This window comes from Loxodonta africana, chromosome 10 (assembly GCF_030014295.1).
Source record: "Loxodonta africana isolate mLoxAfr1 chromosome 10, mLoxAfr1.hap2, whole genome shotgun sequence".
Lineage (NCBI taxonomy): Eukaryota > Metazoa > Chordata > Mammalia > Proboscidea > Elephantidae > Loxodonta > Loxodonta africana.
This window is the reverse complement of record NC_087351.1, coordinates 31241675-31264904: the sequence shown is the minus strand read 5'-3', so window position 1 is coordinate 31264904 and position 23230 is coordinate 31241675. Positions and strand designations below refer to the sequence as shown.

The 23230-nt window shown below is 41.4% G+C and overlaps 1 protein-coding gene and 1 non-coding gene across 2 annotated transcripts; one reads left to right on the top strand and one right to left on the bottom strand.

Moving 5' to 3' along the window:
• Window positions 1-442: 442 nt before the first annotated feature.
• On the top strand, window positions 443-1486 carry LOC100668399 (olfactory receptor 10G3-like). The gene has a single exon (XM_003421590.3). The coding sequence runs from the start codon at window positions 545-547 to the stop codon at window positions 1484-1486; it is 942 nt and encodes a 313-aa protein (XP_003421638.1). The 5' UTR covers window positions 443-544.
• A 907-nt stretch (window positions 1487-2393) lies between these two features.
• On the bottom strand, window positions 2394-2499 carry LOC111748403 (U6 spliceosomal RNA). The gene has a single exon (XR_002784148.1). It is a non-coding gene; the product is annotated as a U6 spliceosomal RNA (small nuclear RNA).
• Between the last annotated feature and the right edge of the window lie 20731 nt (window positions 2500-23230).

Here is a 23230-nt window from a genome sequence, read left to right as displayed (position 1 = left end):
ACACCAAAGGAGGGTGAGAATTTACTCTGATCCCTTCAGCATGTGCCCCCTTAAGGTGAGTTTCTGTCCTAGCAGAAATAAGAATGAGCCAATAGCCTCTGGAACTTTCTGCAGTGGCAGATCATCTAGTGAAACAAATGTCCTTTCCTACATGTTTCCAGGAAACTCTTACTCTTTGGTAAAAGTGCTCTAGGTGCAAACAGAAGTCAGCAAACATTTTCAGTAAAGAGCCAGAGTAAATATTTTAAGCTTTCCTGGCCAAACACAACACTCAACTCTACCATCATAGCACCAAAGCAGCCACAGACAACTTGTAAACCTATAAGCATGGCTGTGTTCCAACAAGAGTTTATTTATACCAACAGGCAAACCCCTGCTACAGCTCATAGCATCTCCCTATTTGTCATCTCTCTACCTAAGAGAGAAACTTCCCCACCACTGCCCCAGGTTTTCACAATCTCTTTCTCTTGTTCCTCCTCACTTTCCTCTCACTTTCATGCTAACTCCTCTGTTGTCCATTCTCTAGGAAAGATCACTCCAGGGGATGGAAAGAGTCAACAGCACACTGTTGACTGAGTTCATCCTGACAGGAATTCCCTACCCAATCAGGCTAAGAACATTTCTTTTTGTGTTCTTTTTGCTCATCTACATCCTGACTCAGCTGGGGAACCTGCTTATTCTAATCACCGTCTATGCGGACCCCCAGCTCCATGCCCACGCCATGTACATCTTTCTTGGTGTTCTCTCTATCATTGACATGGGCATCTCCTCCATCATTGTCCCTCGTCTTATGATGAACTTCACTGTAGGCATCAAACCCATCCTGTTTGGTGGCTGTGTGGCTCAACTCTATTTCTATCACTTCCTGGGCAGCACCCAGTGCTTCCTCTACACGCTGATGGCCTATGACAGGTACTTGGCCATATGCCGGCCCCTCCACTACCCTGTGCTCATGACTGCTAAGCTGAGCGCTTTGCTTGTGGCTGGGGCTTGGGTGGCAGGGTCGATCCATGGAGCTCTCCAGGCCATCCTAACCTTCCGCCTGCCCTACTGTGGACCCAACCAGGTAGATTACTTCTTCTGTGACATCCCTGCTGTGTTAAGACTGGCCTGTGCAGATACAACAGCCAACGAGCTGGTGACCTTTGTGGACATTGGGGTGGTGGTTGCCAGTTGCTTTTCTCTGATCCTCCTGTCCTACATAAAAATTGTTCAGGCCATCCTGAGAATCCACACAGCTGATGGACGGCGCCGGGCATTTTCAACCTGTGGAGCCCATGTAACCGTGGTCACCGTGTACTATATGCCCTGTGCCTTCATCTACCTGAGGCCTGAAACCAACAGCCCCCTGGATGGGGCAGCTGCCCTATTTCCCACAGCCATCACTCCTTTTCTCAATCCCCTTATCTACACTCTGCGGAACCAAGAGGTGAAGCTGGCCCTAAAGAGAATGATAAGAGGCCCAGGGATTAAGACTGAGATTTGAAAGTGTGCCACCCCACTGAAAAAGTCTTCACACTTAGAATCTGTTCTAATGTTTAGCTATAGAGAGTTTTGTTTTATTTTTTCTTTTTCTTTTCTTTTTTAATTTTATTGTGTTTTAGGTGAGAGTTTACAGTGCAAATTAGTTTCTCATTTAAAACTTTATATACAAATTGTTTTGTGACATTGGTTACAATCCCCGCAATGTGTCAGTATTCCCCACCCTTTCCCTTTCCACCACAGGTTTTCTGTGTCCATTTGTTCAGTTTTCCTGTCCCTTCCTGCCTTCTCATCTTTGTTTTGGGGCAGGTGTTGTCCATTTGGTCTCATGCACTTGATTGAACTAAGAAACGCATTCCTCACGTGTGTTATTGTTTTATAGGCCTGTCTAATCTTTGGCTGAAAGGTAGACTTCGAGAGTGGCTTCTGTCCAGGGGCCATAATCTCAGGAGTTCCTCCAGACTCTGTCAGATCAGTTAAGTCTGGTCTTTTTTCGTAAATTTCAGTTTTGTTTTACATTTTTCTGTCCAGACCCTCTATCATGATCCCTGTCAGAACATTTTGTGATGGTAGCCAGGCATCATCTAATTCTGGGCTAAGGCTGATAAAGGCTGTGTTTTATGTGGTTCATTAGTCCTTTGGACTAACATTTTCCTTGTGTCTTTGGTTTTCCTCATCCTCCTTTTCTCTGAAAGTGATGGGACCAATAGCTGTATTTTAGATGGCTGCTTGAAAGCTTTTATGAACTATGTTATACCAGTTTACCAAAATGTCCCCCAATATCATTGTCTCCAGCCCTCAGCCCCAGTTACACAGTCTCTCAAGGCATTTGAATGTGTCTAGGAAGCTTCTATGGCTTAGCCTTGGTAAAGCTGTGCTGACTTCCCCTATATTGTGTGCTCTCTCCCTTCAAATATATGGAACACTTATGAATTTTCAGGTCATCCTTGTGCAGGGGCCATGATGATCTTCTCTGCCTCATTCCAATTTTTGTATATGTGCTGCCAAAGTGAGCACTAGAGAGTGTTTTCTTCTTGCTTTTACTCTTTTATATAACAACATTATATCATCAGTACAACAGAAGCAAACACAATTTAAGGTAAAATACCACTTCTTAGCAGTTCCTTGGTATCCCCTACAGATAAACAGCTCTCAGCTTCTCCAAGACTAGAGAGTGAGACTAAAGACAGAAGACAGCAAAAAATGGCACACTTAGACATCCAGAAGAGTGGCATACCAAATACATTCAGTGGGCATTTGAGCCTCTAGGCGACATTGGTCAAACCCTCATAAGATGATTATAGTTCTCTTGATGAAGGACTTTCTTCAGTTCTCTTCAGATTGGCTATATACCTTAGGAGCTAGTGCTAGAAGAGAAACTAGAAGTGTACTCTGTGTGCATCTTGACAGGCCTGGCTTTGGAGACTTCCTGAAACCAGCATGGGTATGCCAAGAGGAGCTAGAGTGCTTACTCTACCTTGACTGCTAAAGAAATTAACTTTCTCTTAAACTAGTGCTTTCACAAAACGAAGAAAATTAAACAATCTAGAAGACTGCATAAAGTCTTTTCAAATGTTTCAATAACTAAATTTCCCCCACACCAAAAATAAAGCTCAATATAAAAATCCCCGTTAAAAGAAAACAGGGCAGTTGATCAGGACCCCAGGATAATCCATCCAAATTAGTATTTTACGACAGTTTAGATTTGTGAGCTTGATGAGCTTTCACTGAATTGGCCAAGGTCAAATAAATGTGGGCAAATTTTGTGCAATATTTCTGGTTTCTACCCATTAGCTTCTCCAAACTTATACTGTTATGCTTCTGTCTCAGCTTTGTAAACTGAATGGCTGAAATCACATTATCTCTAAACCAAAGGTGTTTCAGTCATAATAGATATTCAACAGTTTGGTCATGTGGTTGTTCATCCCTAGGGAACTCACAAGTTCACCTGACTGATGTAGGAGACCAAAAACTATCCATTCTCTCTTGTATCAAACTTATCCACATGATTTCTCAACATTTTGTTCAGAAAACAAATAATACACAAGGTATCAGCTTCCTCAAACTAAAATTTTATTTATGAAGTTACCTTCCTCTTTCAAAATATCTAAAAAAATGTTTACCAAATAAAACAAGCTTAAATCTAAAGCTGATGAACCAAAAAAATCATTTCCAAAGCATCTGTTTTCCCAGTGCTTAGCACAGCTGTTCCTGTGGCTACGGTCTTAACAATTAATAAAATAACATTAAAATGAGCTGCAAGTGCATAATAAAATTATAGGTCAAAATGGGATAATTTTGAAACATTCATCTAAAAAAATGGGTTGAATAAACAAAATGTGGTAGAATGGAATAGCATTCAGCCATAAAGAGAAATGAAGTTCTGATACATGCTACAACATGGATGAACTCTGAAAACATCATGCCGAGCGAAAAAAATCAGAACCAAAAGGATGAAATTGTATGATCCCACTTATATGAAATGTCTAGAGTAGGCAAATACATAGAGACAAACACTAATTAGTAGTTACCAGGAGCTGGAGGAGGGGAAAGGGGGAGTTGTTGCTTAAGGGGTACTGAGTTTCCATTTAGGGTGATGAGAACATTTGGAAATGGATGGTGGTGATGGTTGCACAACACAGTGAATGTAGCTAATGTCACTGGATTGTATATTTTTAAATGGTTGGGATGACAAATGTTTTGCTATATGTATTTTACCACAATTTTTTTTTAATTTTTTAAGTAGTTTGGCACTTTTCACCTACTAGTTTTGCTGTAGTCAAAAAAAAGAAATGAACAACTTGGTGAAGATATGGAAAAATCGAAACCCTCATACACTGCTGGAGGGAATGTAAAATAGTGCAGCTACTGTGGAAAACAGGTTGGAGCTTCCTCAAAAAGTTAAACATATAATTACCTTATGACTCAGTAATTCCACTTCTAAGTACATACCCAAAAGGCTTGAAAACAGGTTCTCAAACAAATACTTTAACACGAATGTTCGTAGCAGCATTATTCACAATAGTCAAAAGATGGAAACAATTCAAACGTCTATCGAAGCAGGAATGGATAAACAAATTATAGTATATATACAGTGGACTATTACTCAGCCATAACAAATGAACTATTGATACATGCTACAAAGTGGATGAACCTCAGAGACATTATGCTGAGTGAAAGAAAACATCACATATCGTATTATTCCATTTATATGAAATATGCAGAGTAGGTAAATGATAGAGACAGAAAGCAGACGGATGACTGCCAGGGATTGGGGGAAGAGAGGAACGGGTAGTGACTGCTTATTGGATTTTCTTTTGAGGTGACAAAAATGTTTGGGAACTGGATAGAAGTAATGGTTCCACCACATTGCAAAAATGCCACTGAGTTATACACTTTAAAATGGTTAATTTTATGCTATTTGAACTTTTACCAAATAACCATAACTCCATGTATAGGCTTAATCTCACTATTGAAATTTGGGTTTTAAACCATAAAGAAATTAAATAAAAGCAGTAAGCTGTAGATAAAGTTGCTTCTTCTTTCGAGTACTCCCTTTATTAAATTTTTATCAAGTGTGAGAAAAAGGTTTTATATAGTAACAGATTAACTTCCTTAAAATTAGAAAGATCGCTTCATTAGCAATTAACTTTTGTTTAAAAATATTCATTAGCATTAACTTTTCTTTAAAAATATTGTTGAATGCACTTTGATTCATTCCATCAATGAATATTTACTGAGTGATTACTACGTGCTGGGTAGTGTTTGTTGGCACTGGGAGTTCAGCGGTGAAAACAAAGGCTAAAGTCTCTGCTGTCATGAAGCATACAGTCTATGAGAAAACACAGAAGTCCATCAATGACAAATAAATAAGAAAAATACTGGACAACAACACATGCTATCAAGAAAATAAAACAAGGATGCTTTCAACAGCAGGTAACAGAAAATACAATCAAAAACTGATGTCTTTAAAAGTAAGAGTTTATTCACTTCTGCTGAGCTGAAGAGGTAACGCAATGATCAGGAAGGTTCAATCAGGGCTCCTGCTTCACCTGTCTGAAGTTCTCTTGCCTTCATTTCCTCTTTGTGTTGGTTACACTCTCAATCTTGCAGTCAAATGACCCCAGCACTTTCAGACTCCAAATCTGCATACAATTTTTCCGGGGACTCTTTTAACAGCAAGAAACATTCTTTTCGGGTGATGAAGCTTCAGTCACAATGAATTATATGATGTCTTGGATTTGTTTTAAAATAATTCAGTGAGGTGGGGAGTGGGGTTGGGTGGCAGGTGGGGTATAGATGAATAACATTATACATAACTTCATAATTTTTGAAGCTGGATAAACACAGGAGTTTATTCTAGTATTCTCTTTAATAGTGTATGTTTCAAATTTTCCATAATAAAAAATTTTTGGAAAGCTACAAAGGCTAGTACAAAACTCCAGGATGCAAACACAATGAGACACCACTTCACATCCACTAGGATGGCTATTATCAGAAAATGACAAGTGTTGGTGAAGACGTGGAGAAATTGGAACCCTCATTAATGCTGGCAGAAATGCAAAATAGTGCAGCAGCTGTGGAAAATAGTTTGATGATTCCTCAAAAAATTAAACATAGATAATACTGGTGAAAAGAAAAAAAAATGTTAAACATACAATTACCATGTGTCTTAGTTATCTAGTGCGGCTATAACAGAAATACCACAAGTGTATGACTTTAACAAACAGAAGTTTATCCTCTCATAGTTCAGGAGGCTATAACTCTGAATTCAGGGTGCCAGCTCCAGGGGAAGGTCCTTGTCATCAATCTTCCCCTGGTCTAGGAGCTTTCCAGTGTAGGGACCCTGGCTCCAAAGGACACACTCTGCTCCCGGCTCTTCTTGCTTGGAGGTACTGAGGACCCTATCTCTCTGTTGGCTTCTCTTTCCTTTTATCTCTTGGACGGCCACATCCCAGGGAAATTCCGCTTACATTGGATCAGGGCTGTGACCTGAGTAAGGGTGTTGCATCCCACCCTAATCCTCTTTAACATAATCTAATCCTGCCTTATTAACTACAGGCAGAGATTAGGATTTACAATGCACAGGAAAATTACATCAGATCACGAAATGGAGGATAACCATACAAAACTGGGAATCATGGCCTAGTCAAGTTGACATATATTTTGGGGGGGCACTATTCAATCTGTGACACCATAAAAAATATGACCCTGCAATTCCACTCCTAGGTATGTACCCAAAGGACTTGAAAACAGGGATTCAAACAGATACTTGTATGCCAATTTTCACTACAGCATTATTTACAATAACCAAAAGGTAGAAACAACCCAAGTGTCCATCAACAGCTAAATAGATAAACAAAACATGGTGTATATATATACAATGGAATATAATTCAGCCATAAAGAGAAATGAAGTCCTAGTACATGCTATGACATGGATGAATCTTGAAAATATTATTCTGAGTGAAATAAGTCAGACACTAAAGGACAAATATCGTATGACCTCATTATACAAAAAGAGCTGTAATTTGTAAATGCCTAAGACCGAAGTTCATTAGTGGTTACCAGGGGCAGGTGAGAGGGGGAAATGAGTTATTGTTTAAGGGGTACTGAGTTCCTGTTAACCAAAGAAAAAACCAAACCCATTGCCATCAAGTCAATTCCGACTCATAGCAACCCTATACGACAGTGTAGAACTGCCCCCATACAGTTTCCAAGGAGCACCTGGTGGATTCAAACTGCCAACCTTTTGGTTAGCAGCCATAGCACTTAACCACTACACCACCAGGGCTTCCTTAAGGGTAATGAAAAATATTGGAAATGAATAGTGGTGTTGTTTGCACAACACGGTGAATGTAGTTAATGTCACTGAATTGTATACATAAAAATGGTTGAAACAGCAAATGTTTCATTCTATATATTTCTTCATCACAATAAAATTTTTTAAACTAAGAAGGAGGAACTGAGGAAAGGCTGAGGCATCCCTAAAGAGAAAGTTCAGGACCTGACATTTGAAGGAAAAAATGAGAAGCTGGTGATGTTGGCAACTGCTCTATGCTTAATGTCCTCCTGGCTACTATGGCTTAAAACTCTATTCTCTTCTCTCCATCTCACAGCCAAGGCCTTGTTCTCTCAATGTTTTGCCCCGGAACCATACTCTAGAACAGTTCTCCAAATGCTTTGGTGGCCTTGCCTGTGGGTGATCTCTGCAGCCTTGGTCAACCTCCCAGTCCAGGCCAATGGTTTTGTTTCTCTGTTGACTCTTTCAACCTGACCTCTCAGCCTTGCCTGGGATCCTTCTTCCAGGCCCCAGAGTGTCTCATGTCATCAGACACCACCAGCTCTGTCACAAACCAATGGCCAGAAACCACTATTCCCAGACCCTTGTACGCAACATGAAGGTAAAGAGATATTTACATAACAATGAAAAAATCTGACTAGATTTTTGGTCAGCACAGCTATGGAGAGAGGGGTAAATAAATAAATAAATAAATAAATAAATAAAACTTCGGAAAAGACCCAGAGAGAGCTAGCAGAGATAAATAAAAGTCGGGGAAACAGAACTCAAGAAAAGAACGTAAAAAACAGTAATTAGTCAACATGTAGAGTACGTTTTTTATTTCATCATGTTTACACACAAAACTAGAGGAAGAGGTGCCAATAGGGATTTGAAAGAATCCATAGAAGAAATCATATCCTAGTAGTGAGTCATGTGAGGTGCTAGAACAGAGAGCTGAGAGATTCTGGAGAGCTCTGCTAATAGAAAATGGCCCTGAGATGTTTGGTCTGCGAAGGCAGGTTGCCAGGTGGCTAAGGGATGACAGAAAGAGGTATGGGGATGAAGGAGAGAAGCCCACTTCACTTAATAAACACTTTTTTTGAGCACCAACTAGCTTTGAAATCTCATGGAGCTTGCAGTCTAATATTCCTGTATCCCCCTTCTCCATAGAACTTTCCTCAGATCTTGAATCCATACTTTGGGGAAAGTTCTAGAGCAACTGGGGACCTCCTTGCTCCAGTGTCCTGGTAGGGAAAAATCTTAGAGTTAGGATGGAGGGCAGAAAGTTACTCCCCTCTGAAGGGAATGGATCATGTCTTATCCCTTCCTCTTGTAATGAATCCTTCTCTTCAATGGACCCCCAGCTAGAATACGTAGCTATGAGCAGGAGATAGGTTGGGCTAATCTCTAAAAGGAGACCTCTAGTCTAGTTGCTAGGCTCCTTTACTGAGAGGGCTATCACATTCCCCTGGAATATGTTTGGGAGACTCTGGGATCTGGTCATGGTAGCCACAGGGTTCCAAGGAGAGCAGTATCTGCCTGTCATAGCCTAGACTTCTGTTCCCAAGTCAGGGAAGAAGAAGGTAGACACTCCACTCTTGTTCAGTCCCTCCACTAGCAGGAACTAAGCTGTTTTCTTCCTGAATAACGGCAAGTACGCACTCCCACTGTGATTATTAATTTTCTTCTGAATGCAATAAGAGGAAAACATATTCCTTTAGCTCTAAACCAAAAACCAAACCAGTTGCCCAAGTTGATTCCAACTCATGGTGACCCCATGTGTGCCAGATTAGAATTTCTCCTGGGTTTTCAACAGCCTGTGACCTTTCAGAAGTAGATTGCCAGGACTTTCTTCCAAGGCACATCTGAGCAAACTTGAACCACCAATCTCTCAGTTAGTAGCCAAATGCCTAACTACTTGCACCACCCAGGGACCTGCCTCCTTTGGCTCTGTTGTTGTTTGACCCCGTGTAACAGAGTGAAACTTCCCCATATAGTTTTCTAGGCTGTAATCTTGATGTGAGCAGATCTCTAGGTCTTTTATCCCATGGATCCACTGGGTGGGTTCAAACCACCAACCTTTCAGTTACAGCTGAGCTCTTAACTGTTGCTCCACCACGGCTACTTCCTTTGGCTCTACTTATGAAATAATAACATTGATGTAATAGTGTTAAGGCACTTCTGGCTGCTTCTAGAACCTGCTTTTACATTAGCTGGGAATGGCTCTGATTTTGTGATGCCATTAACAGATTCTTCCTGACCGCTGTAGTAGGCCAATTGAAGTAACCACTCTTGGAAGATTTATAAGAAGAGAAAATGGTTAGGTGATGACTGTCAGAGGGGACCCAGAATGAAAAGAAAATATGGTTAAATGTCACTAGACTTTTGTCTCAAGACAGCTGTTGAGTAGACAGGTGACTGATTTCACAGAACAAGTCTTAATGCCTTTAAAGTTCATCAGAAAATTGTTTAAACTAATTTTTAATGCTAATTTCTTCCAAGAAGAAAGTGTGATTCACATCATGAGAAATAGTTCCAACCCAGACCAAATCTGGAGCACTTTTTTCTCTTTTACAATACTCTGGGGAAAGCGAATTATGGGATATTCCTCACCAGTGGCTACAGAGGTTGGGTACATTATCCAAGGCATCCCTTTCCTGTAATCAGGGAACCTAAAAAGTGGAATTATCATCAGAAGGTCACTTTCTGAGCACCAAATTAGAAAAAACAGGGGCTGGTGGTCTGGAGAACCTGTTTACTCAGGCCCAGGTGGAGCTGTATCCATAGCTGCTCTCCTGGGAGAGTGCTGCTTCAACACAAGAGTCTCAACCTCTGACCCCCTTTCCTGGAGCTTCAAGAAGACGATTCCCCTTACGTTTACAACATCCTCCTTCAGGCAGGTGACAATGAAACCACATAATTCAGACTTTCCTTTTCTTAATTACAAGGACATTGCAGCCTGCCTTCCTTGCTGTGCCCTGATCCCTGGATGCCTTGATCTGTTTCCAAGTCTCCTCAGGCGCGTATCTCCAGGCAGTCGATGTACATCTGCAATTTATACTATTTTCTGACTCCATCCATTACGTGAACATTTCACTAATGTTAAAATGTGTCTCACACTTAAAGAGAAAGTGTAGGGGACAGGTTAAGAGCAAATTCTGAGGCCTGACTGTTTGGATTCAAATTCCAGTGCCCAGTTTATTCATTGGTAAAACAGGAATACATTAGTGCCTACCTTGTAAGTGGGGTCCTGGTAGTGCAGTGGTTTAGAATTCAACTGCTAACCAAAAAGGTCAGTAGTTCAAGTCTACCAGCCGCTCCTTGGAAACCCTATGGGACAGTTCTACTACACTGTTCTATAGGGTGGCTATGAGTCAGAACTGACTCGACGGCAAGTCAGGTTTTTTGTTTTTTTATTTTTCTTTCTTTTTTTTTTTTTTTTTTGCTTTCTTATAAGCAGAATCCCTGGTGGCACAATGGCTAAGAGCTCGACTGCCAGTTCCATGGGAGAAAGACCTGACGATCCTCTCCCATAAAGATTCCCATTGCTGTCGAGTTGGCTCCAACTCATAGTGACCCTATAGGACAGAGTAGAACTGCTCTATAGGGTTTCCAAGGCTGCAATCTTTACAGAAGCTGATTGCCACTTCTTTCCCTGTGGAGCAGCTGGTGGGTTCAAACTGCTGACCTTTCTGTTAGCAGACAAATGCTTAACCACTGTACCACCAGGGCTCTTTACCTTCTAACTGTAGCATTCTGTTAAATGCTGTGAAAATGCAAAGTTGAGTACAATATAGTCCCTATGCTTGAGTTACTTCCAGTGCAGCAGAGGAAAAAGATAGGGGCTCCACCTTTAAAAGAAGGTAAACTATGATAAGTGGTATAATCAATGTAGAAACAATGTGCTATGCAAGGAGAGGTCAAATGTGACTCACAGCAAGTGTTAATGAAGCATTTACAGTATGCTTAGCCTTGTGTCCAGAGAAGTGGCATTATAAAAGGTGCATAAAAGCCTTGATCCCTCCTCTGTCAAAAATGACAACTTACTTGGCATGACAAAACAAACATACACTATAAAAAGCAGTGAACAGCGTCATCTGTTAGATTGTGGGGAGAACACTAAAAGTATTGCAACCTTCCAAAGGAGACTGAGCCCAACAGAAGCTGGAGTAGTTCAGGAAGGGAAGGAGAGCATTAGGCAGTCAAGAGGGGGAGTGAATGTGGCACCAGGAGGAGCCTGACCAAACTGGAGCAGAGGGAGGTAAGGACAGGGCTACTTGGTAAGGCTATTCAGTAAGCATGCGGTCAGAGCAAGAGGTCTCAGGAAGGAGGGCGGGTACTTTAGACTGGATGTAGTAGCAACTAAAGTGTTTGGGATAGATGATAGACCTGATGCAAGTGATAGTTAAGAAACAGTTTGTACAAGCGGCCATCTAGATGCATCAATGGGTCTCAACCCACCTGGATCAAAGGAGAATGAAGAACAAGAACACCAAGGTCACACGACAACTATGAGCCCAAGAGACAGAAAGGTCCCCATGAACCAGAGATTTACATCATCCTGAGACCAGAAGAACTAGATGGTGCCCGGCCACAACCGATGACTGCCCTGACAGGGAGCACAACAGAGATTCCCTGAGGGAGCAGGACATCAGTGGAATGCAGACCCCAAATTCTCATAAAAAGACCAGACTTAATGGTCTGACTGAGACTAGAGGAATCCCGGCGGTCATGGTCCCCAAACCTTCTGTTGGCACAGGACAGGAACCATTCCCGAAGACAACTCATCAGACATAGAAGGGACTGGACAATGGGTTGGAGAGAGATGCTGATGAAGAGTGAGCTACTTGTATCAGGTGGACACTTGAGATTGTGTTGGCATCTCCTGTCTGGAGGGGAGATAGCAGGGTAGGGAGGGTTAGAAACTGGCAAAATTGTCACGAAAGGAGAGACTGGAAGGAGGGAGCGGGCTGACTCATTAGGGGGAGAGTAAGTGGGAGTATGGAGTAAGGTGTATATAAGCTTATATGTGACAGACTGACTTGATTTGTAAACGTTCACTTAAAGCTCAATAAAAATTATCAAAAAAAAAAAAAAGCTGCTAGTCTTCAGTGGGGCCCAGAACAAGAGAAGGTTCTGCAACAGGCTGCTGTACAAACTGCTCTGCCACTTGGACCATACGATCTGGCTGATCCAATGGTGCTTGAAGTGCCAGTGGCAGATACAGATGCTGTTTGGAGTCTTTGGCAGGCCCCTATCGGTGAATCACAGTGCAGACCATTAGAATTTTGAAGCAAAGCCCTGCCATGCTCTGCAGATAACTACTCACCTTTTGAGAAACAGCTTTTGGCTTGTTACAGGACCTTAGTAAAGACTGAACACTTAACCATGGGAACCAAGTCACCATGTGGCCTGAACTGTCCATCATGAACTGGGTGTTGTCTGACCCACAGAGTCATGAAGTTGGACGTGCACAACAGCAGTCCATCATTAAATGGAAGTGGTATATATGAGATAGGGCCAGAGCAGGACCTGAAAAACAAGAAAGTTGCATGAGGAAGTGGTGCAAATGCCCATGGTCTCCACTCCTGTCCCATTACCTTCCATCTCCTAGTCTGCACCTATGGCCTCATGGGGAGTTCCTTAGGATCAGTTGACTGAAGAAGAGAAAACTCCTGCCTGATTTACAGATGGTTCTGTGCAATACGCAGGCACCACTCAAAAGCAGCCAGGGGCAGCACAACAGCCCCTTTCTGGGACCTCCCTGAAGGACCGTGGTAAAGGGAAATCCTCTCAATGGTCAGAACTTCAAACAATGCACCTCGATGTTCACTTTACCTGGAAGGAGAAATGGCCAGATGTCTAATTGTATAGTGATTCATGGGCTGTGGCCAATGGTTTGGCTGGATGGTCAAGGACATGGAAAGAACATGATTGGAAAATTGGAGACAAGAATTTCGGGGGAAAGGGTATGTGGAGAGACCTCCCTGGATGGGCCAATGAAGTGAAGATATTCGTGTCCTATGTGAATGCTCACCAAACGGTGATCTTGGCAGAGGATGATTTTAACAACCAGGTGGATAGGATGACACGTTCTGTGGAAACTAGTCATCCTCTTTCTCCAACTACTCCCATCATTGCTCAATGGCTCTTGAACAAAGTGGCCGTGGTGGCAGGGATGGAGGTTATGCATGGGCTCAGCAACATGGGCTTCCATTCACCAAGGCTGACTTGGCTATAGCCACTGCTAAGTGCCCAATCTGCCAACAGCAGAGACCAACACTGAGTTCCCAATATGGCACCATCCCTCAAGGTGATCAGCCAGCAACCTGGCACCAAGTTGATTACATTGGACCACTTCGATCATGGAAAGGGCAGCATTTCATCCTTACTAGAATAGAAACTTACTCTGGATATGGATTTGCCTTCCCTGCATGCAATGCTTCTGCCAAAACTACCATCTGTAGTCTTACAGAATGCCTTATCCACCGTCATGGTATCCCACACAGCATTACCTTGGATTAAGGGACTCACTTCACAGCAAGTGAAGTGTGGCAGTGGGCTCATGCTCATGGAATTCACTAGTCTTACTGTATTCCCCATCACCCTGAAGCAGCTGGCTTGATAGAATGATGGAATGGCCTTCTAAAGACACAAATGCAGTGCCAGCAAGATGGCAATAATTTGCAGGTTTGGGGAAATATTCTCCAGGAGGTTGTAGATGCTCTAAACCAGTGTCCAATATATGGTGCTGTTTCTCCTATAGCCAGGATTCATGGGTCCAGGAATCAAGGGGTGGAAATGAGTGTGGTACCACTCACTATTACCCCTAGTGACCCCCTTGCAAGATTTTTGCTACCTATCACTGCGCCTTTATTCTCTGCAGGTTTGGAAGTCTTAGTTCCAAAGGGAGGAATGCTCCCACCTGGAGACACATCACTGATTCCATTGAACTGGAAGTTAAGAATGCCACCTGGCCACTTTGGACTCCTTATGCCTCTGGATCAACAGGCAAAGAAGGCAGTTACCATACTGGCTGGTGTGATTGATTCTGATCACTAAGAGGAAATCGGATCGATATTACATAATGAAGGTAAAGAATAGTACATCTGGAAAGAGGAGACCCCTTAGGGTGTCTCTTGGTGCTACCATGCCCGGTGATTAAAGTCAATGGAAAACTACAGCAATCCAATTCTGACATGACTGCTAATGACCCAGACCCTTCAGGAATTAAGGTCTGGATCACCCCACCAGGCAAAGAACCATGACCAGCCAAAGTGCTTGCTGAGGGCAAAGGGAATAAGGAATGGGTGGTGGAAGAAGATAGTTCTAAATACCAATTATAGCCACTTAATTTCAGCAAAAGGGATCACTATTGATCCAAAAAGGAAAGAAACTATCTTAGCTTTCCCTGTTCCAACTTCAAAAAACTGTTGAGAGGATTCCTAGGACTGTAGTTATTGCACAGTCTGGATACCTAATTTTTCTTTTTTAGCACAACCATTATATCAATATTTAAAGAAGCCAGAGCCTGGTGCTTTTCAACTCTCAGAAGACGACAAAGAGGTCATATTGAAAAGGAATCATTAATTAGCACACCAGCATTAGGATTCCCTAACTATAATTTGAATTTTTCACTTTTCATACATCTGGGGATGTCTTACAAGTCTTCACTCAGAGACATGGAGTACAAGAAAGACCAGTTGGCTTTTATAGCCTTCAACTTGATTCAGTCACTAGGGGTTATCCTCCTTGCCTCAGAACAGTTGCTGCCACTGCCAGACTACCAGAAAAATGGCACAGTTTTAGGAAATTTCCTTGATGTTTATGTTCCTCATGCAGTACCCACTATTTTTAACTTCACTTTAACACTGCACCTTTCAGCTAGCAGACTGACTTCTCATGAAGTCCTGCTACTAGCTTCCTCTAACATTCAACTACATACGGTAGCCTGTTTAAATTTTGTGACTCTTTTACCTTTGCCTAACAATAATAACCACCCCTTTCATGATTGTTTAGACTTTACAGAACAACTTTTGCCCTCCAGGACTGAATTACAAGAAATTTCTCTTGCTAACCCAGGCCTAGTCTTACTCATCGATGGGTCATATTTAAGACTTGATCCTACTAGCATTAATTACCAGGGAGGATATGCCATTACCACATCCATGGAAGTTCTCGAAAGCAGCACCCTCCCTGAAGTTACTTCAGCTCGGCAAGCTGGATTGATTTCACTCACGAGGCCTTGCAAATTGACTTCTGGACAGTCAGTAAATCTTTATACTGACTTGAGGTATGGATTCAGGGTGGCCCATGATTTGGGGATGCTATGGAAAAAAAGGAGGTTCCTGAACTCTTCAGGAAACCAGATCAAGAATGGTTTCTTAGTAGCAGACCTCTTAGAAGCCCTTTTACTTCCCTCTAAGATTGCAGTAATTAAAGTACCAACCCACAAACTCAAAGGAATATCTAAACAGAGGAAATTAAAAAAAAAAAACTTAGCTGATTACACAGCCAAACAAGCTGCTTCTCGGCGGCTTCTTGCCATGATTGTGACAGTTCTGATCCCAGTCGTGATGAAAAGGAAAGATATAATTCAAGTACTTTCTAACCACCACTTCCTCAACAACCATTGAATACAATCATGGTATTCATGCGGCTTTAGAGCTGCTTTTCAGACACCAGCAAATAGCCCCAAAGGATAAAACTGAGACTTAGGAAAAAGATGGCTGCTACCAAACCCCAGTAACAAAGTTATGGATAGGGCCTGATAATACTTTATCCCACCAAAATTTTTGCATGTTCCCATGATTTGAAATTTACATGAATATGCACATTTAGGACAAGATGAAATGATCACTCCATTACAACAGTGTTGGTGGGGTGATTTTTCTAGAGCTGCAGAACATGTTTCTCATTGTCCTACCTGTTCTCAACATAACAAATCCAGGGAATTTTTAGCCATGGTCACCATGATAAAGACCATTCTTACTACTACCCTTCTGATCTATTAAAGATGTCTGTACTCCTGGTAGAATCTCCCTTGAACACCTTTTTGTAAATCAAAAGATGAAATTGAGATATGGAAAAAATATGGTTGCTCCCAGGAGTCTACTTCAGGGATATGGATGGGACTTAATCACTTGCCTGTTGTCATGGATTGAATTGTGTCCCCCAAAAATATCTGTCAACTTGGCTAGCATTGTGTTGTTGTCCTCCATTTTGTGATTGATTTTCCTATATGTTGTAAATCCTAATCTCTGCCTGTGGCTAATGAGGCAAGATTGGAATATGTTGAAGAGGATTAGAGTGGGATGTAACAACTTTGCTCGGGTCACATCCCTGATCCAATATAAAGGAAGTTTCCCTGGGGTGTTGTCTGCACTGCCTTTTATCTTACAAGAAATGAAAGAAAAGGAGCAGAGAGTTGGGAATCTCATACCACCAAGAAAGCAGCCCTGGGAGCAGAGTGCTTTCTTTGGACCTGGGGTTCCTCTGTGGAGAAGCTACTAGTCCAGGGGAAGACTGATGACAAAGACCTTCTTCCAGAGCCTAAAGAGAAAGCCTTCCCATGGAGCTGATGCCCTGAATTTGGACTTGTAGCCTACTAGACTGTGAGAGAATAAATTTCTCTTTGTTAAAGCCATCCGCTTGTGATATTTGTTATAGCAGCCCTAGACGACCAAGACACCCGTTCTTCCCAAATCTCTCCAAATCTCCATGATGAAAGCATTACATATGAACTCCCATTTGGGAGGAGATAAAATAATGTAAATATTGAAGAAATATCGGTGGGGCCATTTCTTTGAAGGCACTGATTATGTCACCTCACACTGATCTATATGTTCTCAATTTAATTCAGGAAACCATATAAATCCCACCTGGGAAATACCCTCTGCCTTCAGGGCCTATGCTCGAATGGCAAATTCATTTTATTCAACTTCCACACTTGAATGGCCACAAATTTGTATTATTGATGGTCTGTAGTTTCTCTCATTGGGTAGAGGCTTTTCCGTGCCATTGAACCACTGCAAACTTCATAGCTAAGAAACTTTTGGAAAATATCCCCACTTGGGGAGCCCCCAAAACTCTTTGCAGTGATCAAAGTACCCACTTTACTGGCCAATTAATAAAGAAAATATGTAAAAATTGTCCCTATTTTTCAAAGAGTCCATTATCCTTACCATCCTCAATCTTCAGGCCTTTCAGAGAGGACCAACAATATCATTAAAACTCAGTTAGCCAAATTTCCCATGTCTCTTCACTCGCCTTGGGTCCAAGTGCTCCCTTTTGTCCTTTTAAATTTAAGATCTACTTCATTTGGATTACATAAATTGACACCATATGAAACCATTACTAGATGGGCTATGGCCCTCCCTTATCAGTCGGCCTGGACCAATTCCAATTTACTTCAAGCTAACTTACTAAAATATTGTCAGTCCCTGATTCAGTACTCCAAGGAGTATTCCACACAAGTGAAAGCACCTTTGGTAACCAAAAATCAGACTTGTCCCAATTTCCTCCCGTTAAGCCTGGAGATTATGTTTATTGGAAGAGATGGTACCTTAGTCATCTAGTGCTACTATAACAAAAATACCACAAGTGTATGGCTTCAATAAACAGAAGTTTATTCTCTCTTAGTCTAGTAGGCTACAAGTCCAAATTCAGGGCACCAGCTCCAGCGGAAGGCTCTCTCTGTTGGTTCTGGGGGAAGGTCCTTGTCATCAATCTTCCCCAGTCAAGGAGATTCTTAGCACAGGAACCTCAGATCCAAAGAACATGCTCCCTTCCTAGTTCTGTATTCTTGGTGGCAGGAGGTCCCCGTGTCTCTCTGCTCACTTCTCTCTTTTATATCTCCAAAGAGATAGACTTAAGACATAACCTAATCTTGTAGATTGAGTCCTGCCTCATTAACATAGCTGCCTCTAACCCTGCCTCATTAATATCATAGAGGCAGGATTTACAAGACATAGGAAAATCACATCAGACGACAAAATGGTGGATAATCACCCAATACTGGGAATTGTGGCCTAGCCAAGTTGACAGGTATTCTGGGGGGACACAATTCAATCCATGACAGACATTAATTGAAAGACTCCCTTGAGCCTCATTGGAAAGGCCTATACTTGTTCCTTCTCACTAACCCTTGTGCTGCCAAATCACAAGGAGTTAAGAGTTGAATACACCTGTCCCAGTTAAAGAAATCCAGGGCTGCCTCTACCTGGACCGTTCAGCCTACAGAATGACTCAAACTGAAATTCAAATGCCTTGGTGGCTAGAAGCAGACAATGTCTGAAGTAGACAGCTTCCCCCAAGCCAAGGAACAAGACCCCAAGTGGACTCCATCTGATACAGACTCTTGAAGATGTTGGACTTTATTTAACTCCTATTACTTTTGAAATTGATCTGCTTTACAAACTTGGATTTATTGTCTGGTGAGAACTGTCGTGTAGACTATCGGTACCTTTGCATTTTGCCCTGTGCTTTTTGCCATACTTTTATTAGTTACCGTATTGCACTTTGTTGAAATGATCCCCTGTTTTAATATCCTCTTTTTTCTATGCAAATTACTGAAGCAGGGACTTGTTTTATTACATCCACTATTTTTATGACATTTGCCTTGTTATACTACTTTTGGTTTGTCTTCTTCCATTATGAAGCCTATCTCAAATATTCTCTTACTATGTAGCATGACTCTCATTAATGCATGGCATGAAAATATCTTTGTCAGATTATCCCAAGCAGTGGCTAGTGCCAGTAATTTAACTGGCTGCTGGTTTGCCACCAGATTTCAAAATCCAGACATCAGAATTCAGATCCATTAACATCCTCTATATTGAATTATTGTTTTACTCCCAATGCTACTGTTAGCCTCAACATCATCTTTAAGTTGGCCATACATGTTAGACTATGGCATCCTCCTGGAATGTTAGTGCAACCTCAGGTATCGTGTTTTAATTTCACCTAACCTACAATCCCTGACCAGGCCATGGAACACTTGAGAGCTTTCTTTGCAAAACAAAGAGAAGTTCATGTTTTCCAAATTAGCTTTTCACTCCAACACAGAGAATTCCCTAGATACTTTGAGATTTTATCAGGTAAATGAAAGGAATTACATGACTGCATAAAGTACGGCTCATCCCCCCTCTTTGTACTAGACTCTAACCTGTTGCTGTTGAGTTGTTTCCAACTCATAGCAACCGTATAAGACAGAGTAGAACTGCCTCATAGGGTTTCCAAGGAGGGACTGGTGGATTTGAACTGCCAATCCTTGGTTTGCAGCTGTAGCTCTTAACCACTGTGCCACCAAAGCTCCTATAGACTCTGGAACCCTCTAAAAATGTAACATTTATCTATTTGCAACAATTCTTCAGCAGAGTATTGACTTGAACAAGTTAATAAAAACATTCCCTTACCACACAATTATACCAGAAATAATATGATCTGTTTTCCTTATAGATATATATTTTCATGAGGAAGATAAGAGTATTCCACTAAAAAAAAGACCAAACCCAAGTAATGGACCCTATTCTTGGACATTACCCTGTTTAGACAGATGGAATATGACAGGTCAATACACCTTGGGCCAGCTAGGGGTGCCTTTAGATCCCCACTGCTATCATGATAGTTTACATTGGACTAACAGCCTAAATTGTTAGCCAGAATTAGAAGAGATACCTTGGAAGACATTTATGGATATCATAACCCCATTAGACTCAATCCTGGAATGGGATATAGGTTTTTAAGATCTTCTCCTTTTATGGAACAGCACAATTAGAATGGGCACCTCAATATGTGTCCTTCTCAATGCAACAAATTGTTAATGACATTGCTAATGGCATGAATGCCCAACAAAAATCTTTAGATTCTATTTACAAAGTAGTTGTGGATCACTAGATCATTTTAGACTTCCTTTTAGCCCACCATGGAGGTGTTTGTGCTATAATTAATACCTCCTATTGCATTTAGATTAACACCTTTAATAGGGTAGAACAAGACATTGAAAAGGTGCACCAAAAGGCTACCTGGTTAGATATAAAAGACTCTAGTTCTGATTCCTGGTTCAATATTTTTAGTTAGCTCCCTCTGAAATTAGTTCCTGGGTCAAATCTCTATCATTAACTGGGTTAATGATACTTATTGCTATTGTAATCATTATTGTAACAGTCAAATACTGTCTAAAATTTACACCCAATGTTTTGACTCAAAGATCCAACTTGATGTCCATGAGGAGAATTATGTATATAGATGAAACTCATTTTTATGTCAAAGGATCTCACACCTTAGACTAGCCTTTTGAACTGTCAAGATGTTCCTCTGATGTGATCTCACTCCACATAGCCCCTTGACTACGAATTACAGAAGAAGAATGCTAAGCAAAGGCATGGGAAGATGTTAGACAGTGCCCCACCACCTATATACAGGTGATGTCTGGGGTCTTAAAGGCTTATTAAGATAAGCATCCACCTGAATAATGGATATCATCAGGAAGCCTATACAGAGGAAATCATTCTTACAATAGTGATCAAAGAATGTTTACTGAAACTCTTGATCAAAAGGAAGGACTGTGTGACAGCCCCAAAACCGAAGCATTTGACTTTAGTAAAATGCCTGATCTACGTCTGAGTCCTGGCTCCCTTCTAACTCCTGTGCACTTCTTTAACTGCCATTAACCTTTAGACAGACTTAAGCCCATAACTCAGGAAATGTTCTTCTGTGTAGTTAAGCCAAAGATATAGAAAGAATGCAGTGTAGGGAGTTTTGACGCAAATCCTTATCTGAAATTTCCTGAGCAGACAGCCTTAAAGGAAATCTTTTGCTCAAGGGAACTGCTTTAACAGAATGTTCTCAGAAAGAATGCATTGTAAGCACCTTGGGATCACCTGCATAGACTCCCCCCACCATAATTACAAACTTCTGCAATTATCTCATCTAAAGCCATCATTGTAAAGCCCCCAATTCAAGTAATCCTGCCTTATGCTGATCTAAGTTTACAATATCCAGTCAAAGTAGCATGCCTTAAGTTCTTTGTTCTCACTCTATAAATATGTCTCTGCAACTCTACCACCTTGGAGCATCTGGTTTCACTTTGTGAACCTCACATTCCCTGGTTCAAATCACTTTTGAACCTTCAATAAATCTCTTTACTTTTATTTTAACAGAGTATGAATTTTTATTCTTTGACAAACGGAAACTATCCCCTGCGGTCACCTTTTAGCTAAATAACAGATTGGCTAATAAAGAATATCACCTGTGAGTGCTGCACACCTTTAAAAAAATCATCCATATGAAACCAAAAGGTCAACAATTTCTCTAAAGCAAAGATGGAAGAGTAAGGTGATAGGGAATCTAGATTACTGGAAATGGCGCATTTATAATAGAGTTAATGAGAATGTTGACACATTGTGAAAAATGTAACCACCGTCACTGAAAAATTTGTGTAACAATTATTAAACGGGAAGCTGATTTGCTATGTAAATTTTCACCAAAAACACAATAAAGTATTATTTTAGAAAAAGACAGTGGTACCAAACTTCTGATATCCCTATGTAAGTCAGCAAAGGCTATCTTCTAGAAGGGAAAAGAAAGAAAGAGAAGCGCATCACCCAGCTCCTGAATTACACTGAATTTGTGGTAACAAGAAGACATTCACGTAGAAAACATTTAGTGCAAAGTTAGAAGATACCAGACTAGAGTCCATGTCCCCATATTGTATTTTGGATTGGATGCAAAAAATTGAGCCATCAAGATAAAGGGTAAAATATGGGAGAAAGGGAAAGTACTAAATGCATCACAGCTAAACAATACTTTCCTAGGAGGGGCTCCTGAACGCTGCATCTTTGCTGCCTTTTCTTCTTGCAGCTGCTTGCTTAATAGGCTGCATTGCAGACTCAGTAATTAGGTTTTCCTCTTTGGGAGGTAATTTGGCATTTCTACCACCAGGTGGAGCCATCCCACTGCCCTTCACTTACCCGTGTCAAGGAGAAAAGAGGATCTTAGTTTTTCCTCTCCCTACTTTTTTGTTTTTGTTTTTGTGTTTGGTCAGGGTATTTCCTTCAACAAGTTACACAAATAAGTACTTGCCTTCATGCCCAAGATCGAAAAGAATTTGGAGGGTGAGCTAAGAGGTCAGGCGACGGCTACATTTTCCTCCCTTTATTGTTTTCTTAGTTGTTTGGTTTCCATGGGGATTTGTGTTTGCGCAGCGACTCTGAATCCATTTACCGCCCCGCCAGGCTTGGGACTGAACCCAGAGACAGGTTGCAAGGACTTGCATGCGTTGGAATGGACTGAAAGAGGGAGGTTTGCTTAGTCAATTTGGATAGCAAAAGATGAGGACAGGTACAGGAAGAGGGGTGCGAAGGGGTGGGCCAGGGGAGTGAGGCATGCAGAGGAATGTGGAAGACAGGCAGTGTATGTCTATTAGTTCAAATAAAATTCGGGACACTGAAATCTTTTCAAAAACTCGATTAGGGTACTTTGTCCTCAGCCCCTCTCTCAGTAGATCATCTCAGGACACGTTCTGGTTCCTGTATATTACCAGGTTCTCTCCATCCCTGGTCCAAAAATATCCGGAAACAAGTACTGTTTAAGAACCTGCCTGGAGTTCTCCTGACGTGTCCCTTCTGTGTCTTGGAGCAAGAGAATGAGAACTCCAGGCACGGCATAGTTCCCGGGACATAGTAAGCTCTCAGTGAAATATTTGTTGAATGAATGAATGAGCGATAAGAATAGAATGGCCTGGGCTAATCTTATATAGTTCTAGCTTAAGACAACTCCCGACAAAGAATAATTATTGCTTTTTCTGTCATCAAAATCATGATGGCTTGAATGTCTCACAAAGATTAGCGTTCACTGTTGTTGGTCTGCTTAAATGTTCAGGTGTTTTTCATATTTGCATTATAAATAGTCCCTACTTCAGAGAGTTTGTATTTCAGTCAGTTTGGGCCAATATTCTGTATCCATT